Source organism: Pristis pectinata, chromosome 6 (assembly GCF_009764475.1).
Source record: "Pristis pectinata isolate sPriPec2 chromosome 6, sPriPec2.1.pri, whole genome shotgun sequence".
Classification (NCBI taxonomy): Eukaryota; Metazoa; Chordata; class Chondrichthyes; order Rhinopristiformes; family Pristidae; genus Pristis; species Pristis pectinata.
Genome location: NC_067410.1, coordinates 112636998 through 112650739, shown reverse-complemented (window position 1 = coordinate 112650739; position 13742 = coordinate 112636998). Strand labels below are relative to the sequence as shown.

General features: G+C 43.5%; 1 protein-coding gene across 1 annotated transcript in view; it reads left to right on the top strand.

Moving 5' to 3' along the window:
* LOC127571919 (deleted in malignant brain tumors 1 protein-like) overlaps positions 1-5466 on the top strand; it is an 82152-nt gene extending 76686 nt beyond the window's left edge. Inside the window, exons 12-13 of the mRNA XM_052018667.1 lie at positions 3621-3882; positions 5444-5466. Coding sequence (XP_051874627.1) covers positions 3621-3882; positions 5444-5466 — 285 coding nt within the window. The remainder of the gene's footprint in view (positions 1-3620; positions 3883-5443) is intronic.
* The last annotated feature ends 8276 nt before the right edge of the window (positions 5467-13742 follow it).

Sequence of the window (13742 nt, the reverse complement as noted above, 5' to 3'; positions counted from 1 at the left end):
CTCCCTTATTGAAGTCAATGACCAGTTCTTTTGTCTTGCTCACATTGACGGAAAAGTTGTTTTCATGACACCATGTTACTCGGCTCTATACCTACTGTCTTTACTCCTTCTCATGGTTATTTGAGATTCCGCCCACAAAGGTGGTATCATCTGCAAACTTGTAGATGGAGTTAGAGCAGAATCTGGTCACACGGTCGTGAGCGCATATGGAGTAGAGTAGGGGGCTGAGGACGCAGCCTTGTGGGTGCTAGAACATGGTACAAGAATTTAGTTTTTTTTCTATTGTCACAAATACAATGAATCTTGTTCTGTGTCTTAGCTGATCTGCGACTAGTTGATTTAGCTCCATGTGGTATCACATCCACCAGAGGCTGAATTACTCTGTTGACTTCAACAGAACAGGACATTGGGTGGGACTCCAGTTGGTTTCTACTCTGAAAGTAGCATGTTTGCCTTAATCTCAAAGTCCCGGTGGTTTTCCTGTTCCCATGTTTGCATCTTCGTTTGCAAGTCTTTCCAAAAAAACATCCTGAAATAAACATTGTGATTTGGAGAATTGGAAACTTTTCTTCCACGTTTATAAACTGGTAAGCACATTCTTTGCCCTGGTGCAGATGCGCTGTGGAGCCATTACCATTGGACATGTGTTCACAATGGGTAATATTAATCGAGTTCTGTTCCTGTTTACTTGTAGATTCATCGGTTCTGATGTATGGTATTTGTGCAGTCTTCAGAATCTCGGGAAACTGATACCTGGAAGGGTTATTTCCATGACAGTTTTATTGAAGACATTGAAAATGAAGATCGGGCAGCCAGTAAACAATCGATTGCAGACATTTACCAGATAATAAGTATTTAAATTTGTAAATTGGTACATCGGTTTATTATTGTCACATGTACAGTGAAAAACTTTGTTTTGCATGCCAGCCATGCAGATCATCTCTTTACATCAGTGCATTGAGGTAGTACAAGGGAAAGCAATAATAGAATGCAGAATAAAGAGTTAAAGTTACAGAAAAAGTATAGTGCAGGCAGACAAGAAGGTGCAAGACCACAACGAGGTAGATCGGGAGGTTAAGAGTCCGTCTTATCGTATTGAATAAAGAAATAAAATTGAATTTGTTGCATTGAACAAAGAAATAAAGTATTTCACCACAAAAATGCGTCACGTTTTAGACAGAAACTGCTCTGGGAAGAATATACATTCCAAATAATTGGTACATTTTCATACGTTTTGTTTTCTCGTGAACGGTAACATGTTTTATTTAGTAACATGAACTTCAATATACAATGTAATGATAAAATAATTACATTTAGTTTTAAGCTATTTTAAAATGTGACCTTGTGGTGCAATTGTTCTGCACTTTCATAAAACTCGATTCCCAATTATCCACCATTGGGAAATCTTCCAGACAGTTGGTTGCAGTTCCGAGTAAAATTTACCAATGATTCATTTTACCAAGATCTCACTAAAGTCTCAGTGTCATAATGGGCCAATTGAGGCCTCGCCAGATCTTTGTAGTATCGTCCAGTCAGTCCCCTTCCCCTACACCCCTATTATGTCCACCTATCCCTGTAGTCCTACAGGTTTATTTCCCTCAAGTGTTTATCCAATTTTCTTTTGAAATCATTGATCATCTCTGCTTCCACCGCCCTCATCAGCAGTGAATTCCTGATCGTTACTACTAGCTGCATAAAATAGATCGTCCTCTCATCTCCCCATATCCCTTGCTAAAATTGGTCCCATATCCTTGTACCGTCAGCAAATTGGAACAGATTTTAATTGTCCATCTTATCTAACCTGGCTACAGTCTTGTCAAGTTAACTCCATCTCCCTTCGATCTCCTTTGTTACAATGGGAACAACCCAACTGTTCCATCTGAAACCCTGCGGCTAAGGTCCTTCATCCCTGGAACCATTCTGGAAAATCTCGCTTCACTCTATAAAGGATCTTCACTCACATTCTTCCGAAAGTAAGACGCAAAACTCCAATTACAGTCCAGATGAATTTTTTTAAGGTTAGGTTCAACTTCCCTGCTTTTGTGGAGAGAAATAGCAAGTCGACGTTTCGGGTCGAGACCTTTCATCTGGACTGGAGGATATTGAGTGTAAAGAGGTGAGGGAGAGGGATTGAACAAGAGCTGTCAGTCGATAGGTAGATCCAGGTGTGGAGGGTGATAGGCAGACGGAGGGAGTGTAAAAAGTGCCTGAAGCTGGGAGATGACAGGTGGAAGCGACAGTACGGTGATGGAATCTGACAGGAGAGTAAGATGGAGCATGGAATCAAGGGAGGGGGGTGGGGAAGGCAGATGGGAACAGTGGTGGGAGAGTGAGTGTGTGTGTGTGTCTGTGTCTGGGATGTCTGTGTGTGTGTGTGTGTGTGTGTGTGTCTGTGTCTGTGTGTGTGTCTGTGTCTGGGGTGTCTGTCTGTGTGTGTCTGTGTCTGGGGTATCTGTGTGTGTGTGTCTGTGTCTGTGTCTGGGGTGTCTGTGTGTGTGTGTGTGTCTGTGTCTGTGTCTGGGGTGTCTGTGTGTGTGTGTGTGTCTGTGTCTGGGGTGTCTGTGTGTATGTGTGTGTGTCTGTGTCTGGGGTGTGTGTGTGTGTGTGTGTGTGTGTGTGTGTGTGTGTGTGTGTGTGATGGACAGATGGAGTGGGTGGTGGAGGGGACAAAACGGTGATGTGGGCTGGGGTGGGTGTAGGAGGATCTGGGTAGAACAGGAGGAGAGGAAAAAGGAACAGAGGGGGGTCAGATAACCGGAAGTTGGAAAATTCACTGCTCGTGCCGTCGGGTTGTATGAGGTGTTGGAACAGGACCTCATATTCCGCCTGGGCAGTCTACAACCCGGCGGCATGAACATTGAATTCTCCAACTTTTGGTAAACTGCTCCCCTCTGTCCCTTTTCTCTCTCCTCCTCATTCACCCAGTTCTTTCTTCATCCAGCCCAGCCCCCAACACCCGGTTTCTTTCCTCTCCATCTGCCCATCAAACGAAACAGTACTCTCTGCACTGACTCTTTGGGGAACACCACAATGTACCATCCCCCAGTCTGCGAAAAAATATAACCATTTCCCACAGCTCACTGATTTCTGTGATCAAGGCTACTTTTATCCAGACTTACGCCTCCCTCTACAACCGCCACCCCGAAAGACCTCCGCTGATTTCATGAGCCTCAATTTCGTTGATCAGACTTTTATTTTGTATTTTTCATGTGCTTTTTGATAGATATCGTCCAAAACATTCCATCAACTTTTTCTGTGACTGCATCAAAATATTAATTTAGGAGAGTCGAACATGATCAAATCTGACACCATTATTTATGAAAGGGCAAAAGTAAAATTTCAGTAACTTCATGTGTCATGGTTCCGAGTGCTGGTCCTCGATTCGGCCCCATTGATGGTGCCTTGTTGTGCAGCACATGATTTCCATGCACTACTAATCGCATAATAACACACACCTGAGTTCCATCAGGAGACTAGTATTAGAACCCTGGTTCCACTAGCACTGGTCTTTCTCTGGGTGAACTTCGTCTCCCAGCTGCTCAGAGCGGGCAACTCTCGAGCAGTCCTGGTTTCACTGTTCTCCTTGGAAACTCTGTTTTCGTGTCGGGATTCCGTCTCAGAGCCCCAAGGCAAGATTCCTTCTGGCCGGCGTCTGCGTTCGGTTCCGAGGAAGCATCCAGTCTCGTACCGGTGTTCCGCATTTGGGTTCTCCGCGATCTCGCTCCTCGTGTGACATCATGCTCGTTGGTTTAACATCAGTGGTGGCTAACAATGTTGGAAACAATAGCCGGGGGAAAGTTAACAGTAACGTGGAGAGGTTTGGGTTAAATAACTCTCAAAATACTAACCTGCAGGTGCGGTTGGTGCTTAGGATGGCAAACGGTATGTTGGCAGTTATTACAAGAGGATTCTGGTACAGAAGTAAAGTTGTTACTAGAGATTTGGTGACACCACAACTGGACGGTCCTGTATAAATTTGATGATCTTACCCATAAAGTACAAACTCTGCAATAGAAGGAGTGCAGTGAGTATTCACCAGATGGTTCCTGGGAAGAGTGGTCTGTCATACGATGCCACATTGTTTATGCTATCGGATCTATAGAGGCCTTTAAGCAAGTTGAGACCAAACTGGCTCTTGCAAGAGTCGGCCAGATAGTCCCACAATCTCTCAACAGCTGCCTGTAAATTCTTTCCATTCAGCTTACTTATTCGGCTTCCTTTGGGATGCTACAACTGAATCTGCACCCACCAATAGCCCTGATAAATCATGCCTCGTCCTAACCATTCGCTGCATAAAATAACTTCCCTCATATGGTTCATTCGTCAGCTTCCTTCCACGATTCGCCGGGTCATCAGTGGAAACGGTTTCTCACTATCTATCAGATCCCCGCTCATCTTCTGTTCTGTCTGCATCAAATATGTTCCTTTTCCCACACATCTTTCCCTTCCCACCATCCAGCGGCACAAACAGTCCGTCCAGGTGAAGCAGTGATTCGCTTGCACTTTTTCCAATCAAATGTACTGCACTCGGTGCTCGCAATGTTGATTTCCCTTGAATTGGAGATACCAAACACAAATTGGGATACCACTTTGCACAACACCTCATTAAATATGCAGAGGAAACCCTGAGCTTTCAATTTTAATTACCCATGGTAGTGTCCTCTGTCCTCTGACCTATCTGTCTACTGTCTCCTGTGCAGCTATGATGGCATGCAACGTGAGCTTGAGTTCATCTTCTGGCTGGGTACATTACAGCCTCCTGTAACTCATTTGCTCTATCTTCAGAATGGGTCAGCTCATCCATATGTGACATTGATCAGTTCTTCTCTCCCATAAGTCCGATCTTAATAGCTAGGCACGTCCTCCAGCCCTGAATTTCTCAACTCTGATATTCCATTGTCTACGTTGCCATCCTGGGCAAACTCTTATTCCATAACTTTCAGGAACAAAATGCCGCTCTTCCTTTCCCTAATTTCCTCTCAATTACCCATTGACCCGACGATTTTATTTAAACTTATCCTTAGGGTAACTCTGGCCTCGCCATGTCAGAGATGTACCCATTGTCCTCTTCATCCCTCTCCCAGCCTCCCTGCAACTTAATATTCACTCATTTTCTTCCCTTCCCGGTTCTGATAAGAATTTTTAACCTGAAGCTTAACTCTGTTTCAACTTCCACGGTAATCAGACACGGTTGTTTCTCTGTATTGGCAATATAGAGAAGCACGTGTGGGTGATTTACACCAATCATAATCGTCCATATATTCACTTTTTGTTGCGAATTCAAGGCTAAACAATGGGAAGAAAGGTCTCAAAGTTCCTTGTGTTCGAGCTTTAAGGTCTTTAGTCTGTCAATTTTATCTGGCTTTAGTGATGTCAGGAACAGAAGAAAATATTTCTTCTCCAACTGCACATTTTGTTCTGGTTATTTGCTTGACGCCTTTAGACTTTGATTCGGGGAAGCTGTGAACACCATTCCCCCGAAGGATTCGCATAATTGCATCATTTACCTATCGATACTAATGCCTTCCATACCTTGGCGATTCAAATCGGTCAGAGTGGTGGCAGGTGGAATTTAATCCAGACACATGAGCTAGTGCACTTCGGGTCGTCTAAATACGCAGGACATATACAGTAAACAGCAGACACCTTAGAAGTGTTGATGTACAGAGGGATCTTGGGGTGCAAGTTCATAGCTCCTTGAAAATGGCGACACTGGTGGATAGGGTAGCGAAGAAGGCATTTTGTTTGCAAGCTTGTTTACCTTCATTTAGTGTAAATGTTTGGAATCGTGTTACAGCTGTACAAGACATTAGTTAGCCCACACTTGGAAGATTCTATGCAGTTCTGTCACCGCACTACAGTAAGGATGTGGTAGCGTTAGAAAGAGCCTTGGAGATTCACCAGATGTTGCCTGCAATGGAGGCAACAAGGAGAGATTGGATAGGCTGAGATTGTTCTCAGTGGAGCACAGGAGGGTGAAGGGTAAATGTATAAAGTTTACAAAATTGAGGGGCATAAATATTGGAGATAGTCAGTCTTTGTGCAAGGGTAGGAAATCTAAAACTAAAGAACGTAAATTTAACGTGAAGAGGGAATATCTAATGGAGACCTTATGGGTAAACTTTTCCCACAGAGGGCGATGGGTGAAGCTGCCAGAGGAGGTGGTATGGGTGGGTACAATCACAGCTTAAAAATCATTTGGACAGGTACATGGCTAGGAAAGGAATAGAAGGATATGGGCCAAATGCAGGAAAACAGGCATCTCGGTCGGCATAGATGAGTCGGGCCGAAGGGTTTGTTTCCGTGAAGCACGACTATGACTGTATCTGTCTAGATACTGCTAAAATATTGGGAGAGTACCTGCCTTCACTACCCAGTCAGTCAGTGCAGTCCAAACCCCAACCACCCTCTGGGTGAAAAATATCTTCCTCAGATCACCACTTACCCTCTTACCCCTTACGATAAACTGATGTTTTCCAGCTTTAGGTACCCTGCTTTGGAGCAAAGTTTTCTATTATCTTCCGTCATAATTTTGAGCACTTCCAAAAATTCCCACTCGACCTCCTCTGCTCCAGGGTAAACAAACCCAACCTATCCAGTCTCACCACACAACTGAAACGCTCCATCACCCGGCAACATCCTGGCGAATCTCTGAACTCTGTCCAGTTCAATCACATCCTTCCGAGAGTGGCGACCAGAATTGCACGCTATCCTCCAGGTGTGGCCAAACTAAGGTTTTATATTGTCATCGGACCTTCTCTGTTATTCTCAGTCAGTCGTTGTTTTATCTCTCTTAGCTTCACTTACACAGATCCTCGGTTTCACTTCTGGAGCCAAGAAAAAAAAAACCTTGGCTGTGATGAACTTTTAGCTGACTTGGGACTGTGGAACGAACTGCCAGAAAAGGTGGTTGCGACAGGTTCAATAACAACATTCAAAAGATATTGGGCAGGTTCCTGGATAGGAAAGGTTTGGAAGGATATCGGGAAAATGAGACTAGATTAGATGAGCATCTTGGTCGGCATGGACGAGTTGGGCCGAAGGGCCTGTTTCCGTGCTGTATGGAGCTCTATGACTAACGTAAGAATGAGTATGAAGTGACATTTCATCTTGTAAAGCAGGAATTTCAACTGGACTAACACCATTTATTTCTCCTCTGCATCTCACTTGCTATCCTGTGACCAAACGTTTCCATCTGATCAATCTCCTTGCGTCTCTTGACTTTAAATATGTACTTCTCCCCTCATTTTCGGGATTCTGTCTCGCTGTGTTTCTGTCAATCTCCATCTTCTCTGCCCAACGAATGTTAACTGTGGTTAAATGATCCGAACATCTTTTCCATCTCCACACCCGATAGACACCCCTGCTGTCAACTGCAGCCGATGACTTCCTGTCTCCTACGTTGCAGAGTTGATATTCACTGAGCCGCCTGCGTTTTTACTGGTTGTTGGAAAATTGTGTCAAGATCACATGGTTTAAAATCTTGACTTTGAATGTCAGCTTACACTGTGCTCCGATTCTCTGGAACATCGCCGTATCTCATTGACAGAATTTGGACTGAGCAACTGTATTGGAGGGAGCTGTTCTGGCGGTCTGAAGTAAGCTTAACTCCTTAACTTGAAGTCAACAATAAATTGTGGCATCTGCTTAATTTTACTTCAATATTAAGTGGCTGGATTGAACGCTTTACAGATCGAAATGATTTGTGTTTTCGTGTGGATACTCGCCGCTATGTGCAGAGGATTTTGAGAATATTTTCGTAAAAAAATCAACATTTTGTTCTTCATTTTTCTTTTGTTCCCGGTTTTCATATTTTGCGCATATGATTGACTGCATTCACGGTGAAGTGATTTTGCATTTCGAGTATCACCTCCTCGCGGTGAACGTAAAATTGAACTCGCAGATAGCAGACTGATGGTCCGGTGAAGGGGACGACGGGCGGAGGTCCATGTTGGAACTAGTCAGTCAAGCAGCATCTGTGCAAATAAAGCAGAGTTAACCCTTCAGGTCCAAGACCCTACCCCAGAACTATCTGACGAATGGTCTCGGAGCTGAAACGTTAACTCTATTTCTCTCCCCGCAGGTGCTGCCCGACCTGTTGAGTGTTTCCACCGCTTTGTCTTTATCTCAGATTTCCAGCATCTGCAGCTTTTATTTTGTGTGTATATTAATCTGGTTAATTGCCCTCTGCAATGTTGTATCAGCTGGGCACAACGAGGCAGTTTCTGAACAGAGTTAATGAAACGCCTCTTTTTGCAAAGAGTTTTAAATTGATGATTGGAGGATTGCAAATCTTATTCTGTTTAAGAAAGGTAATGGGGATAATACCAGGAAGTATAGACCAGTGAGTCTTACATCAGTGCTGAGCAAGCTATTGGAGAAGATTCTTAGGTACAGGATTTACCAACATTTGGAGAGGCATAGTCTCATTAGGGATAGTCAGCATGGCTTTGAGGGGGCAGGTCATGCCTCACCAGCATAATTACGTTTTTTTTTTGAGGTGGTGACAAAACAAATTGAAGGTAGAGCTTTGGATGTGGTGTATATGGACTTTAGTAAGGCGTTTGGTAAGGTTCCCCATGGTAGGCTTATCCAGAAAGTCATGAGGCATGGGATCTATGGGGAGTTGGCTGCATAAATTCGGAATTGGCTTGTCCACAGAAGGCAGAGGGTGATAGTAGATGGAGAGTATTCTGCCTGTAGGATGATGACGTGGTGTTCTGCCAGGATCTGTTTTATGCCTGCTTTTTGTGATTTTTTTTATATATATATAAATGACTTGGATGAGAAGTGGAGGGATGGGTTTCTAAGTTTGCAGATAACATAAAGGTTGGAGTGGTTGTGGATAGTGTAGAAGGTTGTTGTAGGTTAAAACAGGATATAGACGAGATGCAGAGTTGGGCTGAGAAGTGGTTCAATCCAGAAAAGTATGAAGTGATACACTTTGGAAGAATGAACTTGAAGACAGAACAAAGTTAATGGCAGGATTCTTAGTGTTAAGGAACAAGAGGGATCTTGGTGTCCAAGTCCATAGATCCCTCAAAGTTGCTGTGCAAGTTTATAAGGTGGTTAAGAAGGCATACGGTGTGCTGGCCTTCATTAGTCAAGGGATTGAGTTCAAGAGCTGCCAGGTAATGTTGAGCTTTATAAAACTCTGGTTAGACAAGAATTGGAGTATTGTGTTCAGTTCTGGTCACCTCATTATAGGAAGGATGTGAAAGCTTTAGAGAGGGTGCAGAGTAGATTTACCAGGATGCTGCCTGGATCGGAGAACATGTCTTATGAGGAAAGGTTGAGCGAATTAAAGCTTTTTTCTTTGGAGCAAAGGAGGATGAGAGGTGATTTGATAGAGGTGCATTATGAGAGACATAGAGTGGACAGCCAGCACCTTTTCCCCAGGGCAGCAATGGCCAATACCAGAGGACATCCGTTTAAGGTCAGATGAGAAAATTTAAGGAAGATGTCAGAGTGGTGGGTGCCTGGAATGCACTGCCGGGGTGGCAGTAGAGGCTGATACAAAAGGGACATTTAAGAGACTCTCAGATAGGCACATGGAGGCAAGAAACATGGAGGGTTATAGGCTGTGTAGGAAGTAAGGGTTGTATTGATCATGGAGTAGGTTTCAATAGGTCGGCACAGCCCATACTATGCTGTATTGTTCCGTTTTTGTTCTACATTTGGAATAATCTTCAAGACAAACGCTGAAAACGTGACAATGTGTGTTGGTTTGGGAAAATATTAAGATCTTTGGATGAGTGCAGGTTAATGCTCCCTATGGACAGGGGGGTACAATTGATTCCATTATTTAAGAAGTCGAGGTAAGAAATGGGGAACTGCAGACTTGTTAGCTGGGATCAGTATTTGGGGGAAATGTGGTCCATATAAGAGATGACATCACGTCATTAAAATTTAAACCTAATAATACGATTGAGCAGAGCCAATATGGATTTAGAAAGGCAAATTATGATGGATGAGTCAATTGGAGTTGTTTAAGGATAGATCTGATAAGCAAGAGAAATCTACACTGTTAATTTTCTGGGATATCGACATCAATAAATAAAGGCCAGCATTTATTGCCCATCCCTGACTGCACTTGAGAAGGTAGTGCTGAAGCACTGCCTTGAACTGCTGAAGTCCTCTTGGTGATGGAACTTCCACAGCACTGTTGGGTGGGAGTTCCAGAATTTAGACCCAGTAACGATAAAGGATGAGCAATACATTTCCAGCTCAGAGTAGTGTGATTTGTAGGGGATCCTGCAAGTAAATTGGTTTATTATTGGTATTACTTTATTATTGTCACTTGTACCGAGGTAGTGAAAAACCTGTCTTGCATATCGATCGTACAGGTCAATTCATAACACAGTGCAGTTACATTGAGTTAGTACAGAGTGCATTGAGGTAGTACAGGTAAAAACAATAACAGTACAAAGTGTCACCGCTACAGAGAGAGTGCACTGCAGGTAGACAATAAATTGCAATGTCACAAAGTAGATTGAGATCAAGAGTCCATCTCATCATATAAGGGAACCATTCAATAGTCTTATCACCATGGGATAGAAGCTGTCCTTGAGCCTGGTGGTATGTGCCCTCAGGCTCCTGTATCTTCTACCTGACAGAAGAGAGAATGACCTGGGTGGGTGGGGTCTTTGATTATGCTGACTGCTTCACCAAGGCAGTGAGAGGTAAGGAGTCCAAGGAGGGGAGGCTGGTTTCTGTGACGCGCTGGGCTGTGTCCACAACACTCTCCAGTTTATTGCAGTCCTGGGCAGAGCAGTTGCTGTACCAAGCCATGATGCATCCAGGTAGGATGTTTTCTATGGTGTATTGATAAAAGTTGGTGAGTGTCAAAGGGGATATACCACATTTGTTTAGCCTCCACAGGAAGTAAAGGTGCTGGTGATCTTTTTTTGCCATGGCTTCTACGTTATTTTGCCAGGACAGGCTATTGTTGATTTTCACTCCCAGGAATTTTAAACGTGTACCGAAGTACAGTGGAAAAAGTGGTGGTATTCTCACTCATTTGCTGCCTTTGTTATTAATGAGGTTGTGGGTTTAGGAGGTACTATCAATGTATTTAGGGCAAGTAACTGCAATACATTTTTACAGATGATGCACACTATGGCCACTGTGCACTTGGAGTGAATGGGGTGTCCATCACATAGACTGCTTTGTTATGATTGGCATTAAGGTCCTTGAGAGTTGTTGGCAGTGCACTCAGCCAGGCAAGTTGAGGTTATTTCATCATGCTCCCGACTTCTGTCTTGTAGATAGTAGAAAGGCTTTGGGTGTCTGGAGGTGAGTCACTTGCTGCAGGATACCCACCCCCCAACCTGATCTGGTACCAGCATTTATATGGCTGAATTTTTGATCAATGGTAACTTCCCAGGATGTCGATGGCAAGGCACAGAGCAATGGGGATGTCTTTGATTATCAAGGGTATGTGCTAGGACTCCCTCTTGTTGGAAATGTTCATTGCCTGGCAGTTTTGTCACAAATGTTACCTGCTATTGTAACAATTGTTCATGTCTTACTGCTCTCAGGAGTGGACGACTTCATTTGGGTGGATTACCAATGGATTGAACACTTCTGACCTTCCAATGGATTGAAGGACATTGACAAAGCAATTGAAGATGGCTTTGACTGGACCACTGATTGAGGAGCTCCTGATGTGATGCTCTGAGGCTGTGGCGATTGACATCTACAACCCCAACCATCTTCGTTCATGCAAGACTATTTCTTTCTCATGATCATTGACTTCAGTTTTCTCAGGGGCTTTTTGTTACCACACTTGGTCAAATGCTGCCTTTATGTAGATGGCAGTCACTCTCACTTCACTTCTGGAACTCAGCTCTTTGGTCCATGTTTGGACCAGGGGTGTGATGAGGTCTGGAGCAGAATGGATCTAGTTAAACCCAAACTGAGCATTACGTAAGATGGCACTGCTGTATTAATTCATTGGATAACTAGCAAAAAAACTGTTCACATTAGCGGGAAGAGCAAGAGTCAGACCACACAGAATGAAGGTGCTTCACAGACAACAAATTCTTGGAGAAAAAATGATTTGTGCAGTGAGTGGTTTAAGTCTAGACTGCATTGCCAAGACCAGAAGTGGGAACAGATTCAAAGGAGAGCTGGTAAGGTACTAGATATTGGGAAGCTGCTGGTCTATGGCAAAAGGGTAGAGGCTGCGACTATCTGGATTGCTTTTACATGCTTAGCACTGTCTCGATGGGTGGAAAGGTCCATTTCCATTCAGTGAATTGAACGGATCACTGGGGCAGCTCCAAGCGAGTAATGTACATTTCTTTGAACAAAATGTTACCATTTTTCCGTTCCAAATCAAGCTTCATACTTTATCTAAAGTAAAACACGAAGAACCAGGAAGACCCGCTGGAGATTTATCGGGATCGAGTGGAGTCCAAGGGAAATTTAGCTGGACTTTAGAGAGCGATGGCAGACCTGATGAAGTTTCTTTACGCGCTATCGAAAAGGACGAGCATTTCACCATGGTCGATACGTACCATGTTTGTGGTTTCCATTTAGAAATCGGTGTGCGCCCTTTCTCTGAGCTGGGATTTGGAATTACCATGTGGGGTGCTGTAAGTTCACTTTTGTAAATTATTGACAAACGTAGAATCACAACGGAGGTCAGTCGATCCCACTGACAATGCAGTTCACGTCAGTTGGCAAATGATATTGCTAACTAAAGTAATTCCGAAATAAAATGCTTATTGTTCTCATAAATAGGAATATAACCCATTATGCCAAGCAACTAACTCTGAAATGGGAGGTACAGTCGGAAGCCACATACAATCGACCTGGAAACACATGGCTATCCCTTCACTGTCGCTGGGTTAAAATCCTGGAATTCCCCTCCCAATAGCGTTGCGGAGATATCCACACCTCAGGGACTGCAGTGGATCAACAAGGCAGCTCACCACCACCTTCTCAATTGCAATTATTTTGAAACTATTTTTGAACTGATTCCAATTCTTTCTTAGATATGTTTCTTTAATTCTTCTGGTAGATTCCAACCGATTCAATGATATGATCACAACTTCCATTGACATGTTTCTGCTTTGAAACGTAATTGAACAATTAATTTGACAGCGGTGACCGTTGTTTTGTATGACATTATAACATTGACAATATCAAAACACATCTCATGCAGTCATATTGTCCAACGTTCAGGAAACAAGGTGTTTCCTATTTCCTTTCAGTGTTTTAACAGTACAGCAATATCTGTGTCAAATTTCAACACCCGTTTGCATATTTGTGCAATTTAATCTGTAGATATTGAGCAGTTTCTATCATTTATAGTTCTCTTCTGAGCACCATATTATCTAAAGCTAATTAACTTTGTGGTTTTAAACCATTAAACTCTTTTTCTCAAGAAGTGTGATTAGAGAGCACTGGATGAATGAGCCACATGGCAGCTTTTCTTTATTCATTCAAGGGATGTGGGCTTCGCAGGCTGAGCCAGCATTTAATTTCCCATCTCTAGTTGCCCCTTGAGAAGGTGATGGTGAGCTGCCTCCTTGAACTGCTGCAGTCCTTGAGGTGTGGGTGTACCCCCAGTGCTATTAAGGAGGGAGTTCCAGGATTTTGACCCAGCGATGCTGGAGAGGCCACATTTCCAGGTCAGGATGGTGTGTGGCTCTGACTAATCTCTTTTGCAATTTGCAGTGACTTCTGAGCTCTCACTGCTGATAGCCATGTCAACTCTAAAACTGTTTTGGACT